The sequence below is a fragment of the Phalangium opilio genome, unplaced genomic scaffold (genome assembly GCF_054372755.1).
Source record: "Phalangium opilio isolate 3A_F unplaced genomic scaffold, DU_Popi_V2 ptg000082l_1, whole genome shotgun sequence".
NCBI lineage: Eukaryota > Metazoa > Arthropoda > Arachnida > Opiliones > Phalangiidae > Phalangium > Phalangium opilio.
Window position 1 is genome coordinate 16,647,648 of NW_028324189.1, and position 24,881 is coordinate 16,672,528.

Genomic DNA, 24,881 nt, shown 5'->3' on the forward strand with positions numbered 1-24,881 from the left:
GCAAAGTTTATTTTCAAAAATCAAAAGTAACCATCTAACAATAAGTGAGACAAAAAATAAGTTGACGACGATATTGAGGTAGCCTCAAGTTTAAAGTATCCTTGTATGGGAGCAAAGAGTACTATAACATTTCCAAAGGAGATCCCAGTATCTCTTGTAGAACAAGAGTTATGAGCCTCCAAAGTTTAGTGCAAAAATCATAAGTAACATAATAAAAATAAGTGAGACGATACCAAAGTTGACGAACATTTTGCTTAATATCTCGGCCCTTCTTTGTCGTAGCTCAATGTTTTTAGTATGGTTAGATGGGGGACAATTTGGACTATAACATATCCTAAGGACATCCCCGTATCTCTAGTAGACACAGAGTTATGGGCCTGCAAAGTATAGTCTAATGCATTTCCTAAGGACGGGTTTTTTGTTTACGTTTAGCTTAATTACTCGGCCCCTGTTTGTCGTAGCTCAATATTTTTAGTATGGTTAGATGGGGGACAATTTGGACTATAACATATCCTAAGGACATCCCCGTATCTCTAGTAGACACAGAGTTATGGGCCTGCAAAGTATAGTCTAATGCATTTCCTAAGGACGGGTTGTTTGTTTACGTTTAGCTTAATTACTCGGCCCCTGTTTGTCGTAGCTCAATGTTTTTAGTATGGTTAGATGGGGGACAAATTGGACTATAACATACTCAAAGGACATCCCCGTATCTCCAGTGGAAACAGAGTTACGAGCCTGCAAAGTATAGTCTAACTCATTTCCTATGGAGGGGGTTTGTTTCTTTACGTTTCGCTTAAGTACTCGGCCCCTGTTTGTCGTAGCCCAAAGTTTTTAGTATGGTTAGATGAATGACAAATTGGACTATAACATATCCTAAGGACATCCCGGTATCTCTAGTAGACACAGAGTTATGGGCCTTGCAAAGTATAGTCTAATACATTTTCTATGGAGGGGTTTGTTTGTTCACGTATTGCTTAATTACTTGACCCTGTTCTTTCGATTAAAAATAATAACATATCTTTAGTGTAGCGGTTATCGCATCCGCCTCACTCCCGGAAGGCCACAGGTTCGAAACCGCGAAGTTTTTTTTTTTGATTGGAACATGCAAAGACCTTTATAATTATCCGAACATTTGTGTCAAGGTCACATTATTTACATCCCCGTATCTCTGGTAGAACCAGAGTTACCAGCCTCCAGAATTTAGTCTAATGTATTTCCTATGGAGGGGTTTGTTTGTTTACGATTAGCTTAATTACTCGACTACTGTTTGTCGAAGCCCTAATTCTTAGTATGGCTAGATGGGGGACAAATTGGTCTATAACATACTCAAAGGACATCCCCGTATCTCCAGTAGAAACAGAGTTACGAGCCTGCAAAGTTTATTTTCAAAAATCAAAAGTAACCATCTAACAATAAGTGAGACAAAAAATAAGTTGACGACGATATTGAGGTAGCCTCAAGTTTAAAGTATCCTTGTATGGGGAGCAAAGAGTACTATAACATATCCAAAGGAGATCCCAGTACCTCTTGTAGAACAAGAGTTATGAGCCTCCAAAGTTTAGTGCAAAAATCATAAGTAACATAATAAAAATAAGTGAGACGATACCAAAGTTGACGAACATTTTGCTTAATATCTCGGCCCCTGTTTGTCGTAGCTCAATGTTTTTAGTATGGTTAGATGGGGGACAATTTGGACTATATCATATCCTAAGGACATCCCCGTATCTCTAGTAGACACAGAGTTATGGGCCTGCAAAGTATAGTCTAATGCATTTCGTGTGGAGGGGTTTGTTTGTTTACGATTAGCTTAATTACTCGACTACTGTTTGTCGTAGCTCAATGTTTTTAGTATGGTTAGATGGGGGACAAATTGGACTATAACATACTCAAAGGACATCCCCGTATCTCCAGTAGAAACAGAGTTACGAGCCTGCAAATTATAGTCTAATGCATTTCCTATGGAGGGGGTTTGTTTCGTTACGTTTTGCTTAAGTACTCGGCCCCTGTTTGTCGTAGCCCAAAGTTTTTAGTATGGTTAGATGAAGGACAATTTGGACTATATCATATCCTAAGGACATCCCCGTATCTCTATTAGACACAGAGTTATGGGCCTGCAAAGTATAGTCTAATGCATTTCCTATGGACGGGTTGTTTGTTTACGTTTAGCTTAATTACTCGGCCCCTGTTTGTCGTAGCTCAATGTTTTTAGTATGGTTAGATGGGGGACAAATTGGACTGTAACATACTCAAAGGGCATCCCCGTATCTACAGTAGAAACAGAGTTACGAGCCTGCAAAGTATAGTCTAATGCATTTTCTATGGAGGGGTTTTTTTGTTCACGTATTGCTTAATTACTTGACCCTGTTCTTTCGATTAAAAATAATAACATATCTTTAGTGTAGCGGTTATCGCATCCGCCTCACTCCCGGAAGGCCACAGGTTCGAAACCGCGAAGTTTTTTTTTATAATTATCCGAACATTTGTGTCAAGGTCACATTATTTACATCCCCGTATCTCTGGTAGAACCAGAGTTACCAGCCTCCAGAATTTAGTCTAATGTATTTCCTATGGAGGGGTTTGTTTGTTTACGATTAGCTTAATTACTCGACTACTGTTTGTCGTAGCCCTAATTCTTAGTATGGCTAGATGGGGGACAAATTGGTCTATAACATACTCAAAGGACATCCCCGTATCTCCAGTAGAAACAGAGTTACGAGCCTGCAAAGTATATTTTCAAAAATCAAAAGTAACCTTCTAACAATAAGTGAGACAAAAAGTAAGTTGACGACGATATTGAGGTAGCCTCAAGTTTAAAGTATCCTTGTATGGGGAGCAAAGAGTACTATAACATATCCAAAGGAGATCCCAGTACCTCTTGTAGAACAAGAGTTATGAGCCTCCAAAGTTTAGTGCAAAAATCATAAGTAACATAATAAAAATAAGTGAGACGATACCAAAGTTGACGAACATTTTGCTTAATATCTCGGGCCCTGTTTGTCGTAGCTCTATGTTTTTAGTATGGTTAGATGGGGGACAATTTGGACTATATCACATCCTAAGGACATCCCCGTATCTCTAGTAGACACAGAGTTATGGGCCTGCAAAGTATAGTCTAATGCATTTCCTATGGACAGGTTGTTTGTTTACGTTTAGCTTAATTACTCGGCCCCTGTTTGTCGTAGCTCAATGTTTTTAGTATGGTTAGATGGGTGACAAATTGCACTATAACATACTCAAAGGACATCCCCGTATTTTCAGTGGAAACAGAGTTACGAGCCTGCAAAGTATAGTCTAACTCATTTCCTATGGAGGGTGTTTGTTTCTTTACGTTTTGCTTAAGTACTCGGCCCCTGTTTGTCGTAGCCCAAAGTTTTTAGTATGGTTAGATGAAGGACAAATTGGACCATAACATATCCTAAGGACATCCCGGTATCTTTAGTAGACACAGAGTTATGGGCCTTGCAAAGTATAGTCTAATACATTTTCTATGGAGGGGTTTGTTTGTTCACGTATTGCTTAATTACTTGACCCTGTTCTTTCGATTAAAAATAATAACATATCTTTAGTGTAGCGGTTATCGCATCCGCCTCACTCCCGGAAGGCCACAGGTTCGAAACCGCGAAGTTTTTTTTTTGATTGGAACATGCAAAGACCTTTATAATTATCCGAACATTTGTGTCAAGGTCACATTATTTACATCCCCGTATCTCTGGTAGAACCAGAGTTACCAGCCTCCAGAATTTAGTCTAATGTATTTCCTATGGAGGGGTTTGTTTGTTTACGATTAGCTTAATTACTCGACTACTGTTTGTCGAAGCCCTAATTCTTAGTATGGCTAGATGGGGGACAAATTGGTCTATAACATACTCAAAGGACATCCCCGTATCTCCAGTAGAAACAGAGTTACGAGCCTGCAAAGTTTATTTTCAAAAATCAAAAGTAACCATCTAACAATAAGTGAGACAAAAAATAAGTTGACGACGATATTGAGGTAGCCTCAAGTTTAAAGTATCCTTGTATGGGGAGCAAAGAGTACTATAACATATCCAAAGGAGATCCCAGTACCTCTTGTAGAACAAGAGTTATGAGCCTCCAAAGTTTAGTGCAAAAATCATAAGTAACATAATAAAAATAAGTGAGACGATACCAGAGTTGACGAACATTTTGCTTAATATCTCGGCCCCTGTTTGTCGTAGCTCAATGTTTTTAGTATGGTTAGATGGGGGACAATTTGGACTATATCATATCCTAAGGACATCCCCGTATCTCTAGTAGACACAGAGTTATGGGCCTGCAAAGTATAGTCTAATGCATTTCGTGTGGAGGGGTTTGTTTGTTTACGATTAGCTTAATTACTCGACTACTGTTTGTCGTAGCTCAATGTTTTTAGTATGGTTAGATGGGGGACAAATTGGACTATAACATACTCAAAGGACATCCCCGTATCTCCAGTAGAAACAGAGTTACGAGCCTGCAAATTATAGTCTAATGCATTTCCTATGGAGGGGGTTTGTTTCGTTACGTTTTGCTTAAGTACTCGGCCCCTGTTTGTCGTAGCCCAAAGTTTTTAGTATGGTTAGATGAAGGACAATTTGGACTATATCATATCCTAAGGACATCCCCGTATCTCTATTAGACACAGAGTTATGGGCCTGCAAAGTATAGTCTAATGCATTTCCTATGGACGGGTTGTTTGTTTACGTTTAGCTTAATTACTCGGCCCCTGTTTGTCGTAGCTCAATGTTTTTAGTATGGTTAGATGGGGGACAAATTGGACTGTAACATACTCAAAGGACATCCCCGTATCTACAGTAGAAACAGAGTTACGAGCCTGCAAAGTATAGTCTAATGCATTTTCTATGGAGGGGTTTTTTTGTTCACGTATTGCTTAATTACTTGACCCTGTTCTTTCGATTAAAAATAATAACATATCTTTAGTGTAGCGGTTATCGCATCCGCCTCACTCCCGGAAGGCCACAGGTTCGAAACCGCGAAGTTTTTTTTTATAATTATCCGAACATTTGTGTCAAGGTCACATTATTTACATCCCCGTATCTCTGGTAGAACCAGAGTTACCAGCCTCCAGAATTTAGTCTAATGTATTTCCTATGGAGGGGTTTGTTTGTTTACGATTAGCTTAATTACTCGACTACTGTTTGTCGTAGCCCTAATTCTTAGTATGGCTAGATGGGGGACAAATTGGTCTATAACATACTCAAAGGACATCCCCGTATCTCCAGTAGAAACAGAGTTACGAGCCTGCAAAGTATATTTTCAAAAATCAAAAGTAACCTTCTAACAATAAGTGAGACAAAAAGTAAGTTGACGACGATATTGAGGTAGCCTCAAGTTTAAAGTATCCTTGTATGGGGAGCAAAGAGTACTATAACATATCCAAAGGAGATCCCAGTACCTCTTGTAGAACAAGAGTTATGAGCCTCCAAAGTTTAGTGCAAAAATCATAAGTAACATAATAAAAATAAGTGAGACGATACCAAAGTTGACGAACATTTTGCTTAATATCTCGGGCCCTGTTTGTCGTAGCTCTATGTTTTTAGTATGGTTAGATGGGGGACAATTTGGACTATATCACATCCTAAGGACATCCCCGTATCTCTAGTAGACACAGAGTTATGGGCCTGCAAAGTATAGTCTAATGCATTTCCTATGGACAGGTTGTTTGTTTACGTTTAGCTTAATTACTCGGCCCCTGTTTGTCGTAGCTCAATGTTTTTAGTATGGTTAGATGGGTGACAAATTGCACTATAACATACTCAAAGGACATCCCCGTATTTTCAGTGGAAACAGAGTTACGAGCCTGCAAAGTATAGTCTAACTCATTTCCTATGGAGGGTGTTTGTTTCTTTACGTTTTGCTTAAGTACTCGGCCCCTGTTTGTCGTAGCCCAAAGTTTTTAGTATGGTTAGATGAAGGACAAATTGGACCATAACATATCCTAAGGACATCCCGGTATCTCTAGTAGACACAGAGTTATGGGCCTTGCAAAGTATAGTCTAATGCATTTTCTATGGAGGGGTTTGTTTATTCACGTATTGCTTAATTACTTGACCCTCTTCTTTCGATTAGAAATAATAACATATCTTTAGTGTAGCGGTTATCGCATCCGCCTCACTCCCGGAAGGCCACAGGTTCGAAACCGCGAAGTTTTTGTTTTTGCTTGGAACATGCAAAGACCTTTATAATTATCCGAACATTTGTGTCAAGGTCACATTATTTACATCCCCGTATCTCTGGTAGAACCAGAGTTACGAGCCTGCAAAGTTTATTTTCAAAAATCAAAAGTAACCTTCTAACAATAAGTGAGACAAAAAATAAGTTGACGACGATATTGAGGTAGCCTCAAGTTTAAAGTATCCTTGTATGGGGAGCAAAGAGTACTATAACATATCCAAAGGAGATCCCAGTATCTCTTGTAGAACAAGATTTATGAGCCTCCAAAGTTTAGTGCAAAAATCATAAGTAACATAATAAAAATAAGTGAGACGATACCAAAGTTGACGAACATTTTGCTTAATATCTCGGCCCTTGTTTGTCGTAGCTCAATGTTTTTAATATGGTTCGATGGGGGACAAATTGGACTATAACATACTCAAAGGACATCCCCGTATCTCCAATAGAAACAGAGTTACGAGCCTGCAAACTATAGTCTAATGCATTTCCTATGGAGGGGGTTTGTTTCGTTACGTTTTGCTTAAGTACTCGGCCCCTGTTTGTCGTAGCCCAAAGTTTTTAGTATGGTTAGATGGGGCAATTTGGACTATAACATATCCTAAGGACATCCCCGTATCTCTAGTAGACACAGAGTTATGGGCCTGCAAAATATAGTCTAATGCATTTCCTATGGACGGGTTGTTTGTTTACGTTTAGCTTAATTACTCGGCCCCTGTTTGTCGTAGCTCAATATTTTTAGTATGGTTAGATGGGGGACAAATTGGACTATAACATACTCAAAGGACATCCCCGTATCTCCAGTGGAAACAGAGTTAGGAGCCTGCAAAGTATAGTCTAACTCATTTCCTATGGAGGGGGTTTGTTTCTTTACGTATTGCTTAATTACTTGACCCTGTTCTTTCGATTAAAAATAATAACATATCTTTAGTGTAGCGGTTATCGCATCCGCCTCACTCTCGGAATGCCACACGTTCGAAACCGCGAAGTTTTTTTTTGCTTGGAACATGCAAAGACCTTTATAATTATCCGAACATTTGTGTCAAGGTCACATTATTTACATCCCCGTATCTCTGGTAGAACCAGAGTTACGAGCCTCCAGAATTTAGTCTAATGTATTTCCTATGGAGGGGTTTGTTTGTTTACGATTAGCTTAATTACTCGACTACTGTTTGTCGTAGCCCTAATTCTTAGTATGGCTAGATGGGGGACAAATTGGTCTATAACATACTCAAAGGACATCCCCGTATCTCCAGTAGAAACAGAGTTACGAGCCTGCAAAGTATATTTTCAAAAATCAAAAGTAACCTTCTAACAATAAGTGAGACAAAAAGTAAGTTGACGACGATATTGAGGTAGCCTCAAGTTTAAAGTATCCTTGTATGGGGAGCAAAGAGTACTATAACATATCCAAAGGAGATCCCAGTACCTCTTGTAGAACAAGAGTTATGAGCCTCCAAAGTTTAGTGCAAAAATCATAAGTAACATAATAAAAATAAGTGAGACGATACCAAAGTTGACGAACATTTTGCTTAATATCTCGGGCCCTGTTTGTCGTAGCTCTATGTTTTTAGTATGGTTAGATGGGGGACAATTTGGACTATATCACATCCTAAGGACATCCCCGTATCTCTAGTAGACACAGAGTTATGGGCCTGCAAAGTATAGTCTAATGCATTTCCTATGGACAGGTTGTTTGTTTACGTTTAGCTTAATTACTCGGCCCCTGTTTGTCGTAGCTCAATGTTTTTAGTATGGTTAGATGAAGGACAAATTGGACTAAAACATATCCTAAGGACATCCCGGTATTCTAGGAGAGCGATAGCTCTCTTAGATAAGACTTCATACCGACTTCAATGTATAAGGATGGTTTTTTGATTGGTTATAACTTTCTTTGTATCGTATTAACTGCTTTGAAAAAATTCCACAGAACTACAATTCGGGCCCTAAATATGTGGTTAAAATTTCAAAAAGATCCATCCATTAGTTTTTCTTATAAAAAATAAAGTTGCTAAGGGTGGTTTTCATTTCCATAAAAATAATCATAGATTTTGACGAAAACCTCGAAATTTTCCCATAGAAATAACATGGGAAAATATTTTACAGATAACCATCTTGTTGTAGCCGTCATGATATAACTATACGTTTGTTTGATTTGAAAACGGTTTTAAACGAAAGCCTCATATTTAGTATTTGTGCTTTCCAGCTTTGTGATTAATTTTAAGTTTAAGTATGTTTAATTTTAAATTTTCAAAATTACCCCAATCTGCGTTATTTAAGCATGGATAGACTGATTTACTAGAAAATATCAGCGCGACCAAAATTGGCCTTTTTTTGCGTTTAGTTGCGTCATATTAATCCGATTGTTTTTTCTTGATGCCTTTTGGTTGAAATGGCCTATCGGTAGTGAGATAAGACTGCTCTAATATTGCCGCCGTGACAATATTACCCAGTTTGTGGCGGCCGCCATTTTTTTAAGGGGGAAAAATTTGAGAGTGCGTCCTTTTTCGTTGTCATTTTCATATTTTTTGAGGATTTGCTGATGGATGGATTTTAAATATAATATAAAGTAGGTTTCAAGCTTTAATATAAGCCTAATTTCTTAATTTTCCACCTTTTTATTGTCCCACAATCTATTCCTAAACTTGCCACTTTTTTTAAGGCGGTGAAACCCGTGAAATTGCGCTAAGCCTTGGTTGCTTCAGCCTCGAAAACAGCTGTAGTATGTTATTTACTAAAATAAAAATGTATGCGGTCAGTGTGTTGTTTTTGCCTTTTAATGTAATCGTGGTGCGCGTGGTGAATTAATTTCTCTAAGCCTTGGTCAAAACAATTTCCATAGTACGCACGGTGCACCAGGCCTGTCAATCTTATTTCCCATCCTGGTTTCCTCATATTATATGCTCTGTCTTCGAAGTCTGCTTTGTATTATGCTATGAATTTATGCTTTATTTATTTCGTAAGCATAGGTAACAGACTAACAGTAGTGATAGTTAAAGATGCCGTTATTTATTTGCTCAAATCAGGGTTCCATTGTAATAATTAAAACCTTGTATTCTACCTAAATGATTAAAATGTTTCATTTGGTAATGCTTTATGAAAAACCACGCTTACTACAGAAGATTTATACACATATTCCTCACCAACGTAACACGTTTGTTTACCTAGTAAACTATTAAATACAATAAATACTATTGCCATTAACGGTGATTTTCTGGAAAGTACTGACAGCAAACCTTATTTTCTTAATAATTAATAGTTTACATATTTATAAATTAACTCAAACACACTTTTAACAAGTTATATTAATTGTGGTTATATGTAATATTTGATGGATGAAGCTCAGTTTCGAACAAAACCATTATTAGTGAGCCATCCAACAAATAATGGTTTGGAACTAATAATAATAATAATAGAAAGAAATGATTAACGCAAGTTGATAAAGAAATTAATAATCTTTTGATTAATTTTGTTTGGAAGGAAATGATTAACGCAAGTTGTTAAAGAAATTAATAATCTTTTGATTAATTATGTTAGGAAGGAAATGATTAACGCAAGTTGATAAAGAAATTAATAATCTTTTGATTAATTATGTTAGGAAGGAAGGAAATGATTAACGCAAGTTGATAAAGAAATTAATAATCTTTTGATTAATTATGTTAGGAAGGAAATGATTAACGCAAGTTGATAAAGAAATTAATAATCATTTGATTAATTATGTTAGGAAGGAAGGAAATGATTAACGCAAGTTGATAAAGAAATTAATAATCATTTGATAAATATCATGGGAAGAATATAACACTTCTTTTCCCCTTCTGAGACCGATATGGGAACTCATGACGGAGACAATAGCTTTTAGACCAAACTACATTTTAAATGGATAGGAAGCTTTGACTGTGATTGGATTTGGGAATATTTTGAGCTAAATAATAGTAATTCTACCCAAATGATTAAAATCTTTAATTTATTAGGTAAGGCTTTATGAAAGAAAACTATTTCTACAGAAGATATCCACATATTGTTCGCCAATAATAATAATTCTGCCCAAATGATTAAAATATTATTTTTGGTAAGGCTTTATGAAAGAAAACGCTTTCTACAGAAGATATCCACATATTCTTCGCCAACATAACATCTTTGCTTACCTTGCAAACTATTAAACATATGAAAAAGCACTAAGCCAACCAAAAAACAATGGTTTCAAACTAAATAGACCATTGTGAGTAAGTCAAAATGATAAATAATATCCCGGCTTGCTGCAACTATATTTCCTTCATTTCATAATAAAATACTTGCGTCAGTTTGGGCACTTTTTCTTGTTCACTACAAACTTATATAAAGATAGTTTTTGTTGGAAAGTATCATTGTTTTAAAATAAATGTCAAATTGGCTTAACATTAGTGTTTTCTTTGCTAAGTGCAGATTATTAAAACTTAACACCTCAACAACCTCGATTTTTTTCTATAATTCTTGAATGAAGTTCACAGAAAACCTATTCTCAACATATTCTTTTATTTTTCATAGTTTTTAAATTTTATTACATTTTAAATAAATATTTTTTGTTCAAACATTTTAAATGTTTTTGGTTATTATATTTATATTTTTTTGCTTAATACATTTTAAATATTTTTAGTTTATATTTATATTTTCTTGTTTATTACATTTTGGGTTTAATAAAATTTATATATATTTGGTTTAATACATTTTATATATTTTTCGTTTAATACATTTTAAATAATTTTTTTTATTACATTTAAAATTGTTTTGTAGTTTTTTACATTTTAAATTTTTTTTGTTTTATTGCATTTTAAATATATTTTTAGATATTTTTTGGTTGACCAAAATAAAACATTCTAAATGTTTTTTTTAAGTCAAAGATTAAAAGTTTTTAGAGATTTGTGCCCTTAATGGCCAAAGCCCCTTCCTTCCCGGCGGAAGACCCTTCCTTTCCAGCTGTAGCCACTTCCATGCCAGCCGTAGCCGCTTCATTTTCAGCCGTAACTGCTTCATTTTCAGCCGTAACTGCTTCATTTTCAGCCGTAACCGCTCCATTTGTGGGTAGAGCCACATCCAAAGATATATTGGCAACATCAGTTGCCAAAGTTCCAAGGTCACCTTGTGTTTGTTCAATTCCGTCTAAAAAATACAGAATGTTTCAAATAGGATATCAAAACATATTTAAATAAAGAAAAATTGTGTTACCTTTTTTTTCTGGGCAATCACGGATAAAATGCCCTGGTTTTTTGCAATTATAACACGTGCGCGGCTTACCACGCCAATAAGGTTTATTATTTTGAGTGCGCCGTCCCCCTCTACCTCTGCGTCCACCTCCGCCCCCATAATTAATTATCTTCACTCCCGTCATAGATCCACTAAAAGTCATATTCGACATTTTCTAACAAAAAATTAATTATTGATTATCTGCTCCAGTAAATTGTTAAACTAGATTATGATATTAAACATTCAAGTTCTTAACAATATTTTTAGCTTAAAAACTATATATTAAAATTTAAAAATTAAAAATTTTTAGCATGGAACTTACTTCAGATGTGGTTAGCTGAACCTTTTTGGCAGTTATGATTTTGAAATGATTTTTTTTAAAAAAAGCCGCTCTACAGTGCTGCCCCCAATAATTCGTCTTCAGCGCTAGCTATGTTATAGCGTTTTCCTTTGGGTCCTCGCGGAGCGCTCCCAAGGAGCAATAAAAATGGTAGTAGTAGTTTCCAGCTTCGTTAAAGACTGTTTTTGAAGAATAGGATCTCCTAGTTTTATTCCTCCATGGGAGCGCTCCGCGAGGACCCAAAGGAAAACGCTATAAGTAGTGGTCTTTAGAACTTTCGTAACCGACCAATCAAAATTGTTTTTGCTGGTTTGCAATACATAGTTTCCTTCTCGGTGTCGGGCTGCCAGATTCTTAGTGAGTCTGACGTAGCAGACGACAAATGAGTTTTCCTTTAAAATCCTCATAGAGCGGCACAGGCTTAGCAATTTTAATTAATATTTTAGTTAAAAATGGTTTATTGTTCGGTTTTTAAATGTAAAAGTCGCACGGAAAAAGATAAGGGGATTTCGTTTTACTCTTTTCCTGGTGTAAATAAGAAATATGGGCCATATATTGAAGAACTTTCGCGTAAAAGAAGGCAGGCTTGGGTTAACGCCCTTCATCTTGAAAAATTTTTTTCAACTTTTGATCTAATACAGAAATGGCCTAGAATATGTAGTCGTCATTTTATTTCAGGTAAGAAATACTAAAATTAAAGAAATGGTACAAGTTTTAAAATTTTTTCATTAATACAATGTATTTTAATTTAGGAAAACCATCAAGTTTGGAAGATGAGACACACCCTGATTGGGTTCCATCACTATTCCTGGGATATAGAAGTGTGCAAAGCTTAAGATCTCCAAAATCTAGACTAGATTTACATAATCGGTCTTTAGAGCGTTCTAAGAAGAAGAGAGAATTGGAATCACAAAGTGAAAATGCGATGTCAATGTCATCATTGGGAAATGATCTCTTCGTTTCTGTGTTAACGGAAGATAGTCAAGATGAGTCTGTGTTAACGGTAGACAGTCTAGATGATTCTATGATTATGGAAATAAGCATTCTTGAAGACAGTATTGAAGATTCTGGAAGAGCTGAAGTTCCTTGTCAATGCGTACCACTTTTTTTAAATGCATCTGTTCAAGCTAATGTTGAAATGGTGGAGGCATCGAGTCAGACAAGCAATAATAATTATAATACATACAAAACTGCCGAAACTCAAACTGATCTAACCATAGAAGATATAAATTTTTATGAAGACTTCAAAAAATCCAGAATGGATGAAGAATTCATTCAATCAAATGAAACGAGGACCGTTTATTATACTTGCCTTCCATCAATTCTGTAGTACCATTTGATTAGATTTACGATGTTCATAGTATATTTTTGCAAATTTTAAATTTTTTATTGCGCAATTAAGGTGGAAGGAATAAAAAATATCACAAATTAAGTTTTATCACTTTTTCTTTCCTGGTCTACATCTACCTCCTTTTTTGGGTTGGTTTTTAGAACAGTCTGGACAATACCAATATTTTGTACTTGGGGCCTTTGTAATTTTTAAAGATATGTAATGAAAGTTATTATGAAACTATTTCTATCACAGTTCTCGTTATCACAAGCTATCATTCTCCCCTCTTCCCTTTTACCGCAATAACAATACTTTTTATTGACCAGTTTTTACAATTGTGGCTAGAGAGTTCACTGGAATTTCTCTAATGCCATTACAGGAAACATTTTTTCTAAAATGCTTACAAACCAATTCTAATAATATGCACTTGTAAAAAATTTTTGTAAATTTTTGAATTATTTCTTTCCAAAGTTCAGAGTCAGGTAAAATTCTTTCAATTTTGACTTCATTCAGTGTCCAAATGACAAAAATCACAATAACTTCTATCACGGATCATCATTTGGGTTTGTACTTGATAATAGTAAGCGTAACTAGAGGACAGTTTATACTTCTTCGTTTGTTAACAATATTCCAAGCATGAAGATTTCGTAGTTGCATACTCTTCTATTTTTATTTCTCTTACTGAATAAGGGCATTTGATTTCTAATAATCCAAGACCGCAGCATTCGCAAGAAATTTTGTTATCAGGTGAAGCCCCCATGAATGGGAATCTGACATAAAACACAGATTTGCAGGATCATGTTTTGAAATTTCCAAAAATATTCAAACAAACATCTCACCTCATGTCATTGTTTTCAAGCAAATTGCTTTAATTTTTAAACCGTTTTCTTCCCTTTTATCATGACTGCATACTTATACTTTAAGACTTGGGCTCTTTCCACTAACATCTCTTTCTGCCACTTTCTACAAACTCTATATACTCCAAAATTTTCTCCAAAAGGAGAATAAACGTTTGTTCACTAACGTTCAATTCCATGATATAAATAATTTTGCCCGTTAAAACCTAAAAAACTACCCTTATGTGATAGGTTTAACCAAGGTTTAACTAGTAAAACTTCCTTACATATAGCCGCCATTTTGATTTTTAATAGGGCCCCTTCCAGACTTAGAAATAAGGATAATTTTTAAACTAGTCCTTGGGACCAGTGACCCCCTAGTGTCCTAAATAATAAACTGGTCTCCGGAGTGGTCCCAGCCTTTGTTCTCCTATAGATTTGCAATTAATAAACTGGTCCCGAGGACCAGTAACCCCCACTTTTTGAATTAAAAAACTAGTCCAAGCAATTAATAAACTGGTTTTGGACCAGTGGACGTGTGCTATTTCTAAGTCTGGCCCCTTCCCCCTCTTTAAAGTTCACTTTTTTTTTGGCTTTTCCCCCTTACCACACCCCACTCGATCACGCAAGCTGCACGGACTTGCGTGATCGAGTGGGCTGTGCCCTTACGAACCTTGCCCTCTTCAAAGTTCACTTTTGGCGGCAAATTTCCGAAGCCAGGCTTAAGGTTCGTATTCCTCTATTAAAAACCTGTATTTAATTATATCTATTACTTCAAATTATATTTAGAAGTATTTTATGGGTTAATAAGTTGGTTATTTAAACCAACTTCATACATCGTTTGTGCTCAATTATTTTTTTCTTTCCAATTTTCCTTTTGTTAAAGTTAATGATAAGCCTATTTTTTATTACTCACATTTCATTATTACCTTCATTATTGAAATCTGAGTGTTTTGCAAAGGGTTCTTTGTGTACCTTTGCAATTTCAAAGGGTTCTTCTTTGTGTACCTTTGCAAATTCTAGGGTTTCTTTGTGTACCTTTGCAAATTCAAAGGGTTCTTCTTTGTGTACCTTTGCAAATTCAAGGGTTTCTTTGTGTACCTTTGCAAATTCAAGGGTTTCTTTGTGTACCTTTGCAAATTCAAGGGTTTCTTTGTGTACCTTTGCAAATTCAAGGGTTTCTTTGTGTACCTTTGCCAATTCAAAGAGTTCTTAAAAAGTTCCTTGTGAACTGCTGGGTGTAACAAACATATTCGCAAAACCCGTTGCAATATATTATTAAATACATTATTGTGACAGCCATTCTTGACTATTTAAAATGGTTACTCGAGAACAAGCTAAGCGGAAAAAAAATATCCTTCTAATGCGAAAAATTAGAACAGAAGCTAAGTTGAAATTGGAAACTGAGAGGAAAGCTTTGCAAAAGAAGCAAAATAATCAGCTTCACTTTAAAAAGTACTACCTGAAAAACAAGGAGTACTTCAAGGAAAAAAACGCAAATACTCAAGTTGCTCGTAAATCTGGCCTTGGTATTGCGAAAAAAACAAATTGGACTAAACCACGTGGTGGCACTACTAATGTGGGTTCCCAATCAAAAAAATAAAAAAAAATATATGAAACCCACTAAACAAGATAAGTTTGGTTTTGCGAAAAAGCTTCTCAATGCGGGAATTTTCAAAACGAAAAACAAAAAAATTATAGCTGAAAGCTATAAAAGGTTTCTGGTCAAACGTCTAACTGAAAGACTGGCGGCGTCAGAGTCTTTCAACGGTGAGACTAAAAAACAACGCACGAAGTCTATCTCTCACAAGCTAAAATGCCAAGTGCTAGCTGGTAGAATATTGCATTTCAAAAGGCAATTATATTCAGCTTACCACGCCCAAGTAACGAGAATTGTTAGTGAATTTAAGGATTTTGTCAAAAAAATCAAAGAAATTGGGTCAGTCACTTGTGACAATTTGACGGAAGTTGTGGGTGGGAAAAGGCTTCACAGTAGCATGAAAGAGGCCTATTTCCATGAAACTACCTATTATCCGATTGGAAATAATGGTAAAATATTGAAAAATGACGATGAGTCACATTACGGCAAAATTTTTCAATTGGATTCTGATGGTCGTGTACGAAAAGTTCTGAGAGACCGTGCTACCAGTTCGACTAAAGAATTGTTTGTTGACGAAATGGGAAATATCGTTGACATGAAAAACAATAACGCAACTAGTAATGTTGAAATAGTTTTACAAGTTAATGAATCGGGAGATGTTACGAATCTCTTCAACATTGTTGAAACTGAAGAGAAGAATCCAAAAGCAAATTTTGTGATCAATGAAGGTGGGTTTATTGATACCAAAAACAAAACTGTATATTGGGAATGCAGTGATATTTGTAATGTTCGAACTCGAGCCATTGCAAAAGTACTAGCTTTCGTAAACGCAGTTGCAAATGCGAATGAAAAATCTTTGACTAAAATTTTTGACTCTGATTTGGACCTTTGCGAATTAAGAAAAGAATTTTGCCAAAAATCAAACGTGTCTATACCACCAGATGGAGACGAAATAGTGGTGAGAATAGTTCCGTTCCTAGGACACACTGCTTACTGCGCTGATAGCGAAGAGTGCCAAAGTTATTTGCGTGCTTTCGCTGAACTGGCTCCTCACTATTCGGGAATTAGAAATATTCTGAATAATATTTATCACATCAAAGCGTTACTCAACGCGTTAACTAAAATCTCAACTGAAATTGAAAGTGGTGATTACGAGTCTGTGACGAATGTCATGGCGGAATTAAGGAAAACCCTTGCTACACGTGGGAAAAATTTAAATAAGGAACAAAACGATGCTCCTGAAGGAAGCGTTAACGCTCCTCGGCCGAGTCTCGATGAAAGTGAAATCTTGAGTCTTTACGAGAATCAATTCGCTCGGGCAATGCTAAACACCAACGAGTTTCACGACACGCCCTGCGACTGCTGTTTAAGATTATTGAAAAAATCTGATTTAAGAGCAGTAGAAAAATTGGTAAACAGTGCTGTTTTTGAGAACGAGGCCTATCTGATTTTAAGAGCTGGCTGGATAATGAATAATTCGGACGCTAGAGAAGCGGACACGCTTCTATGTCGTTACTGCGCTACGGATTTGGGAAAGGGTAAAGTTCCCATTAGATGTTTCCTGAACAACTTGGCAGTTGACAATCCTCCGCCAGATGTCACCAATTTAAACATGTTCGAGAAAGTTTTAATTCAACTTGTGAAGGCCTTCCACACTGTGGTGCGGTTAGGCACTAAAACCAATTCCAACGTGAAGTTTGGTACGGTTAAAGCTTTAAAGGGAAGAGTAATTTATCTTCCAATTCCAGTGGAAAAAAATTTGAAGATGATTCCCAAGACGTTGCCCAAAAATCACGAACTGCATATCTTGGTGAACGGCCTTCCCACTGCGGACAAAAAGGTTTGGCAGCAGGTTGTTTGCCTCGAAAAAGTGTTGAAAGCATTCAGTGTGCTGAAAAAGATAAACCCTTTTTACAAAGACATTGATATTTCGACAATGAATGAGGAATATATTTGTGGCACGCAAGAAATTGATGGAAATGGAAATTCATTGACTCCCGAAGAATTACTGAGCGTAACAGATCCACTTGCGTTAATTAATGATGGATCTGATGCGTTGACACGCGCTCCCGCTGCGCTTCAAACAGAAGGGCCAGCGGATAGTAGTCACGACGTCCAAGGTGACCAAAACGCTTCGAACATACAGGAGCAGGATGAAAATCAGTCTAGCCTTGCCCCCGGCGACGCCTAAAAAATTTTAACACAGCCCGAGGCTTTGTTGCGAAAACTATCTGAGGGTGAAGCCAATGATCTGTACGATCATTACTCTATTCATCCAGTGAACGTTCAACCACCGAAAGATTTACTTGGCGCTTACCAAATGAAGCGCGTCGAAGCCGAGCCAGTTAGCACTTGGGACAAAAACTTGGAATACATGAGCTTTGTTCATTTGTTCCCCAAGGGTCGCTTTGGCAAGCAAGATGATAGACCATTTGGGAAAATAACGGAAACTGAGTATCGTTTATCCCGTCTTTTGAACAAGAGTCCAATTTTTAGACGAGATTACGCCTATCTGTTCCATTCTTATCAAGAATGCGAAATGAAAGCGATTTCTAGCAGTTTGAACTACGTTCTTCGTGTAAAAAAACCCATGCCTATTGGGGTTGAAAATTTGCTCAGTCGCGTTGAATCTGGCGATAAAGAACTTGATAGTAATTTAGCTACTTTCTTGGGTCATATTCGAGGAACTAAGGACTACTGGTATAAAGTTCTTAGAAACGTTTTAGCGATGATTCGGGAATTTGGTCCTCCCACCTGGCTTTTAACTTTTAATCCGGCCGAGTACGATGATATGGAACTGCACGATCACTTGAGAAAAGTGAATTCAGACGTTCCAGGAGTAGAGTCGATGACGGTGGCTGAATTGTTGAATTTGGATCCGCTTAGCGTAAATTTGCACTTTCACAACAAAGTGAGGTCGCTGCTAAACAACTTTGTCTTGTGTAAGCAGAATCCAGTTCTTGGCATGATAGAACATCATTTTTGGCGGGTTGAATACCAATCTCGTGGTTTACCTCACTATCACATGCTTTTGTGGGCCAAGGACGCTCCAAAGATTGGAACTTCTTGGGCCGAGACTATTTTGGATTACGTGCAAAAACACGTCACGTGTTCGATGCCAAGCGCATCGGTAAGTCCAGAATTGCACCGGCTGGTAAAAAAATTTCAATTTCACAAATGCACCTCCAGTTGTTATAAGAAGGTGAAAAATTCTAAAAAAGGATTGAAAGTGTGTCGTTACGGTTTCCCTCGAAACGTAACAAACATTGCTACTATGAATTCTGTTAGATCAGTTACTCGTCACCGTAAAATGAAAAAGGTGCAGAAACGACTGTACGACTTGCCGAGAAAACAGCACGAAGTTTTAATCAATGATTACAATCCCACGCTACTTTTGGCTTCCAAAGCCAACATGGATTTGCAATTTGTCGCTGACAAATCGGAAATAGTGGCAAACTATGTCACGGCTTACGTGACAAAGGGAGACCGGGCTGACATGGACCAAACTTTTGCCGAGTTAGGCAACTAAAGTTTGTCCAAAAAATTATTTGCCTATAGATTGAAATCTTTGACGTGCAAGCAAATAGGAATTTATGAAGCTCTCGATATGATGCTGGGCCAAGACCTTTACAACAAGTCTGACAGCACTAAATTTATAAACACTAACTTGAAAGAAAACCGATCGAGAATTTTGAAAGGTTTCAAGGAACTCGCTCGTTTGAGGGAAACTGACCCCGAAAGCAAGGACACTTGCCAAAAAGGGTTCGTCGACGACAAATATCCGAATCGTCCTGACAGCTTGGAAAATCTAAGTTTGCGGGAATTTGGTCAGTTTTACGATTATGCGATGCGCTCTGAGGGTGTCGAGAAAAATGCGAATGTAATCCAGTTGAAAAACAATCTGGGTTTCATGAGAAAGAGAATTAAGCCGTACATAATAGAGCACTTTATTCACGACCCGATAGAGGAGAAAGAACAGTATTGTCACGCTCTACTCATCCTCTTCAAACCGTGGCGTGACGAAACTGAGCTATTGGGCGATTTTGAAACATACGCCGATGCTTTCGAAAACTCGCTTTCGGTGTTAAAAGACATGAGAGAATATCACGAGAAGCTGTCGGTTTCCAAAGAAGTTGAAAAGAAACGGAAGGCTTCTAAAAAGGCGAAAGAGCCAGAAACCATAGTCTCGGAGACTGAAAGTGAGGACGATGAAAATGCCCTACAAGGGAAAGAAATTGTTATCGAAACTGAACACGCGATGGCTGATGTGGAAGCTGCCATGGAAATCAATTTCGAGACTGATGATGACAATGTGGCGTTACTAAACTCGGATCAAAGGCGAATATATGATCACATCATGGATCACTTCTCCCAAGAGGGAGAAAAATCTGGAAACAAGTGCCTTTTTGTGTCGGGACCTGGTGGCACTGGCAAATCGTTTCTTATCGACACTCTCGCTAACGCCGTAAGGCGACGCTTTCAAAATCCTGCTAGCGTGGCAACTGCCGCGCCAACGGGTTTGGCAGCGTTGAATGTTAATGGCGTAACGTTACACAGATTACTAATGTTGCCGGTAGATCATGGGCGTATTGCCGAATACCATTCCCTAAGTTCTGACAATATGAGCATTATGAAAGAAACTTTGGGAAATTTAAAACTGTTAATTATTGATGAAATTTCCATGGTCTCGTCGGTGTTACTGACTCACGTTCACTTGAGGCTGAACGAATTTTGGGAAATGAACCAAACATTTGGTGGAGTTGTATTTATCCTTGTTTTGGGAGACTTTTTCCAATTGCCTCCGGTTCAAGGAAATCCCGCGTTCATCAAAATCACTTCCGAAGAAGCCAGACTTAGATTCAATTGCATCGGAGGAAGTGATCTTTGGAAGTTTTTTAAATACGATGAACTAACGCAAAATGTTAGACAAGCCAACGACCAAATTTACGGCGACATTTTAAGCAGAGTTAGAATTGGGAATATTTCTAAAGCTGATGTTGCAACCTTAGAAAGTAGATTGGTTGCTCGAGGAAAAAACATCGAGGTGGCTATGGACCTTTTCATTAAACTGTCCAATGAAGGGTTTCGCCCAATTTGTTTGATGCCTAAATTAGCCATGTGCGAAAAATTCAACGGCGAAATGCTGCGAAAAAACGGCGTGAAAGTTGAAGTCATTCCTTGCCAGGATAGACTCGCTGACTATGGCAAAAAAATGAATAAAAACATTTTGAGGAGACTTCAAAGTCTAAAAAACGAACCGTCCAAAACGGACGGTTTGGAGAGCGAGTTAATTCTTTGCGTTGGCTGCCGTATAATGGTCAGAAGGAATATCAGTTTTGAAAAAGGCGTTGTAAATGGTACGATGGGTTTCGTAACTGGATTCAAGAAGGACGAACAAGGAAACGTTGTTGGTATTTTTCTCAGAGTAGATCGCGAACCGAATAACGACAACGACAACGCTAACACTGACTTTTTAGTTGAAAAAATTAGCGTCAAATTTTTGCTCATGACAAAGATTTACGTTAAGCGCTCCCAGTTTCCCGTCATCCTGGCATACGCAATTACGATACACAAAAGCCAAGGCATGAGTTTAAAATGCGCCATTATGGATTTGGGTCCGAATTTATTTGGAACGGGCATGGCGTACGTCGCTTTATCGAGAGTGACGTCCTTAGCCGGACTCCATCTATTACAGTTCGATCCGACTAAAATTAAGGCGGATGGACGAGCCATAATGGAATATAACAGGCTTCGCAAAAAATATAGGCCAGATATGCCTCTTTTGGAAATAACGGAGTCGAAAGAAAGTAGAGGTGGGAAAAGAAGTGCGCCTACACTATCTAAAAGCCTTTTAGAAGGCGAGGAAGTGAGATGTGAAGAAACACCGAAGAAGAAAAGGAAAGCCCAACAGAGTTTGGATAGTTTTCCCTTGAAAGGTTTAGCTAACGATGATCAAGTAACGTGCTATTCCAATAGCGTTTTGCAACTACTCTTATTAGTGCCGGAATTAAGGGAATTGGTTAAATCTTACAATGGATCATTCGTTGAAAAACCAGTTTTACGTTGCCTCCATGACACGATAAACGACATCGAGAGTTCTCAAGGAAGTTTCAGTCGTAAAGGGTTGGAACTGAGAATGGCTGTCGGAAATCATTTTACGCAAAACGATCAACAAGACGCCAGTGAATTTTTGATGGTGCTCTTGACGACACTAAGTCAAGAAATGGAAGCCGATTACTCTAAGGCTCTAAAAGATCTTTTTTGGTCAAAGTCGCGAAACGTTACCAAATGCCCCAAATGTCAAGTTGAACAAAATTCGGAAAATATTGTTGAAAGCAACATTTTCAATCTTCCACTAGAAAACCGAGATAAAATTGATTGAAATCTCTAGAAAAAAGGATGAGATTAACAGAGATGCGGTGCGTATTTTGTAACAACCCAAAAATACAAGAGCGTGATGTATTGATATCCAGCGGGAAGTACGTATTTTTGTGTCTTCTCCGTGGCGATTACAAAGATGGTCGTCCAGTTAAGATTTCGACCAAAATATCAAGTTTTGAAAATCAAAATGTCACTTTGAGCAAGATGCTTTTTAAAACTAAAGGGGTGATTATTCACAAAGGTCAATCGTTGGCCGAGGGACATTATGTGAACTTTGTGAGAAAAGACAACGGCTGGTACGAGGTCAGTGATGCAATGATCAGAAAAAGGGAGAGATTCGTCAGTAACTTGACTGACGTCACTGTTCTGCTCTTGGAAAGAGTCCAGACACATTAAAGGATCTAACGTGATTGAAGAATCCATATCAAATTTACCCCGGGTAAAGCTAAAAATTTCAATATTCGTACCAGAAAGGAGCATCATATCTGTCAAAGATATACTAATAGTTTCATATTCCCTTTAAAGTAATTTATGCTTGGGTAAGATTGGTGGCCCTAGACTAGAGCATGTGTAAGGTTTACAATGGTTTGAGATTAATTTTGATGTTGCCCAGACTATAATAACCGTGAATGGGAGAGGAGGGAGGATTGTAGGGCCATGCTATTGTTATGAAAAAAGGCGATGATTCTTGCATTAATTTGTAAATTTTCTAGTGAAGGGTTTTTAATACTCTGTATTAGTCTTGCCCCAATGGTATTTTATGTAAAAACAAGTTAAAAACGTAGCCCCTGTTGGTAATTCTATGTGATTAAATATAATTCTTTAATAAGCTGGTGATACTATTGAGACAAACTCATATTATCAGTTAACATTGAACCGATTTTTAGAACTGAGATTTAGACACTCGTATCCAAGTTTTAAATAAATACTGATTAAACTTAATATATTCGAAGAGTTTTCTAAATATCAGTTTCGCATTTTCCATTTTTTTTCTCTTTTAAGCGCGCTATATTTTTTTACATTAAGACGCCCATAAATTTTTTGCATTAACAATTTCAAACCGTTCAAAATAATCCACGAGATTTTATAAACTAAATTAATTTAATCTAATATTATACTGTTTTAATTTAAACCCCCCTGTAGCGAAGATTTTGTGTTTAAATATTATTTATTAATATAACCTTTTCTTTGTATAACTTATCAATAATGTGTACCCGACCCAATCTAATACCACTTACAAAAATCCATTTTTAAACTATTTAATGGCCATATGAACTAATTAATTTGTCCCACTAACTAATATCCTACTATTGTTGGAGAATTTGTTTTTATAAAGTTTGAGAATTATTTCCCCAATTGCGTTTACCAATATATATATATATATTACATTACCCTTGTAAATAAAATAACTAAACCATTTTTTTTTACAATTAATATTCCAGGAAGTTTTGCATATTCTCTATGTGTTTCTCACCAGCTGGAGTAGTCTGAGTGACGGGTGCCATTGAGTAAAACCAACAGGGGTAGAATTTGCAAAACTTCTCGAATAGCTTTTTTTTCTTCAAAATTTAATAACCTTTTCATTGTCCCTTTGGTAACCCACGCGCAAAACAATAATTCTCATGTTCTAGCAGCACTGTTTCCAAACTTAAAGCTAAGAGTTGCCTAACAAAATTTTAAAAAATTGACCCTCAAAATCTATTTTTAAATGAACATATAATAGCCAGTAAATAGTAAAGTTTTCTTTCGCCTCCTCCCCCTCCGCCCCTTTACATAACTAATATAACGAAGAACAAAATTATTTCGACATAAATGCTACAAGCAGTGCATATTTTCAACTTTGAAACATGCAATTTAAAGACTATTTTCGTACAATTATAAGCGTATTGTATCAACACGTGCCAGCTGCTAAGCTTCAACAGAAAGATAATTCATCATAGCCTTTACCAGTATAATAAAAGGTTAAAACTACTCTGCTAAAAAATATGATCATCATCATTATAAAAAACAACACCACAAGGCTTCGATAGACAGATCAAGAAATATAAATATTCAACTTCTATGCCGAAACAACAGACACTTTAGACTGGCGTGTTCAAAGAATGAGAGCGACTTTGGATTAAAAAAACCAAAGTTATCAAAGAAATAACCTTCGTATTGGTTGAGCGAGTGTCTATAGAACGTCAAGCTGTACCAAGGCCAAACAATACATGTCAATTATTTGGTTTCCCTGCATAATTATATAACGGCTTGGCAAGCCTTGCCTTCAAGTTCATCAACACAATAGAAGTTCACAATAGATATGAATTCGCAAAAAAAAACTTTTTTGAACAAAAGTTGCTTCAACGTTATTAAAATTTAGAACAGCAATGGTTTGTTACTAAAATTATGTACTCCACTATGTTGGGAGTTTGGGCGCACTCCTGTAAGCCAAGCTTCTGGGCGACAAAGTTTTGAGGGAATAAGGGACTTGTCAGCATGCCTACCCTACAGGAACTGACTACCCCGTGTCCGCGGGTGGTGAAATACCCCAAATCCCCCCTCCTTCACCACCCGATTAAACCTCAAGTACTTCACTCGTAACTCTAAAAAACCCAACTGTGATTAACCGCATAATCATCTTGGACTCCATCGAAACGCCTTGTGAACGTTATTTTACGGACGTTTACCAAACAAAACAAGCTCGATGGAATTAGTAAAATAAAGCTGCCAATTAATGACGTCAAGCAGTAATGCTATCTGAGTTCAAAAGTAAAAAATATATAAAAAAATAAAATGGACTGGAGATGTCGCTAACAAAACAAAATCACGCGCGATGGAGCTAGTAAAAAGCTACCGATTAATGACATTAACCACTAACGCCATCTTAGTTCAATAGTGAAGCACAAGGCTCCTCATTAACTGTCAATTGAACTGCAGACTCTACATCAATAAAACAAAACCAAGCACGATGGAACCAGCAAAAAAAGCTACCAATTTATGACA

General features: G+C 37.0%; 2 protein-coding genes across 2 annotated transcripts; one reads left to right on the forward strand and one right to left on the reverse strand.

Moving 5' to 3' along the window:
* Window positions 1–11,077: 11,077 nt before the first annotated feature.
* Window positions 11,078–11,581, reverse strand: LOC149653013 (uncharacterized). Its single transcript, XM_089846997.1, has 2 exons — window positions 11,392–11,581; window positions 11,078–11,325 (listed from the first exon to the last, which is right to left on the reverse strand). The coding sequence occupies exons 1-2, from the start codon at window positions 11,579–11,581 to the stop codon at window positions 11,078–11,080; spliced, it is 438 nt and encodes a 145-aa protein (XP_089703123.1).
* A 711-nt stretch (window positions 11,582–12,292) lies between these two features.
* On the forward strand, window positions 12,293–13,079 carry LOC149653014 (uncharacterized). Its single transcript, XM_089846998.1, has 3 exons — window positions 12,293–12,319; window positions 12,391–12,427; window positions 12,502–13,079. Exons 1-3 carry the CDS (start codon window positions 12,293–12,295, stop codon window positions 13,077–13,079), a joined length of 642 nt encoding a protein of 213 aa, XP_089703124.1.
* The last annotated feature ends 11,802 nt before the right edge of the window (window positions 13,080–24,881 follow it).

Bases quoted from the DNA above. Each gene is read 5' to 3' on its own strand.
- LOC149653013 (XM_089846997.1), bottom strand. From the start codon at position 11,581: ATGTCGAATATGACTTTTAGTGGATCTATGACGGGAGTGAAGATAATT. The intron at 11,326-11,391 runs GTAACACAATTT...TGTATTTTTTAG, and splicing joins TGATTGCCCAGAAAAAAAAG to ACGGAATTGAACAAACACAA.
- LOC149653014 (XM_089846998.1), top strand. From the start codon at position 12,293: ATGGGCCATATATTGAAGAACTTTCGC. The intron at 12,320-12,390 runs GTAAAAGAAGGC...GATCTAATACAG, and splicing joins ATATATTGAAGAACTTTCGC to AAATGGCCTAGAATATGTAG. The intron at 12,428-12,501 runs GTAAGAAATACT...ATTTTAATTTAG, and splicing joins TAGTCGTCATTTTATTTCAG to GAAAACCATCAAGTTTGGAA.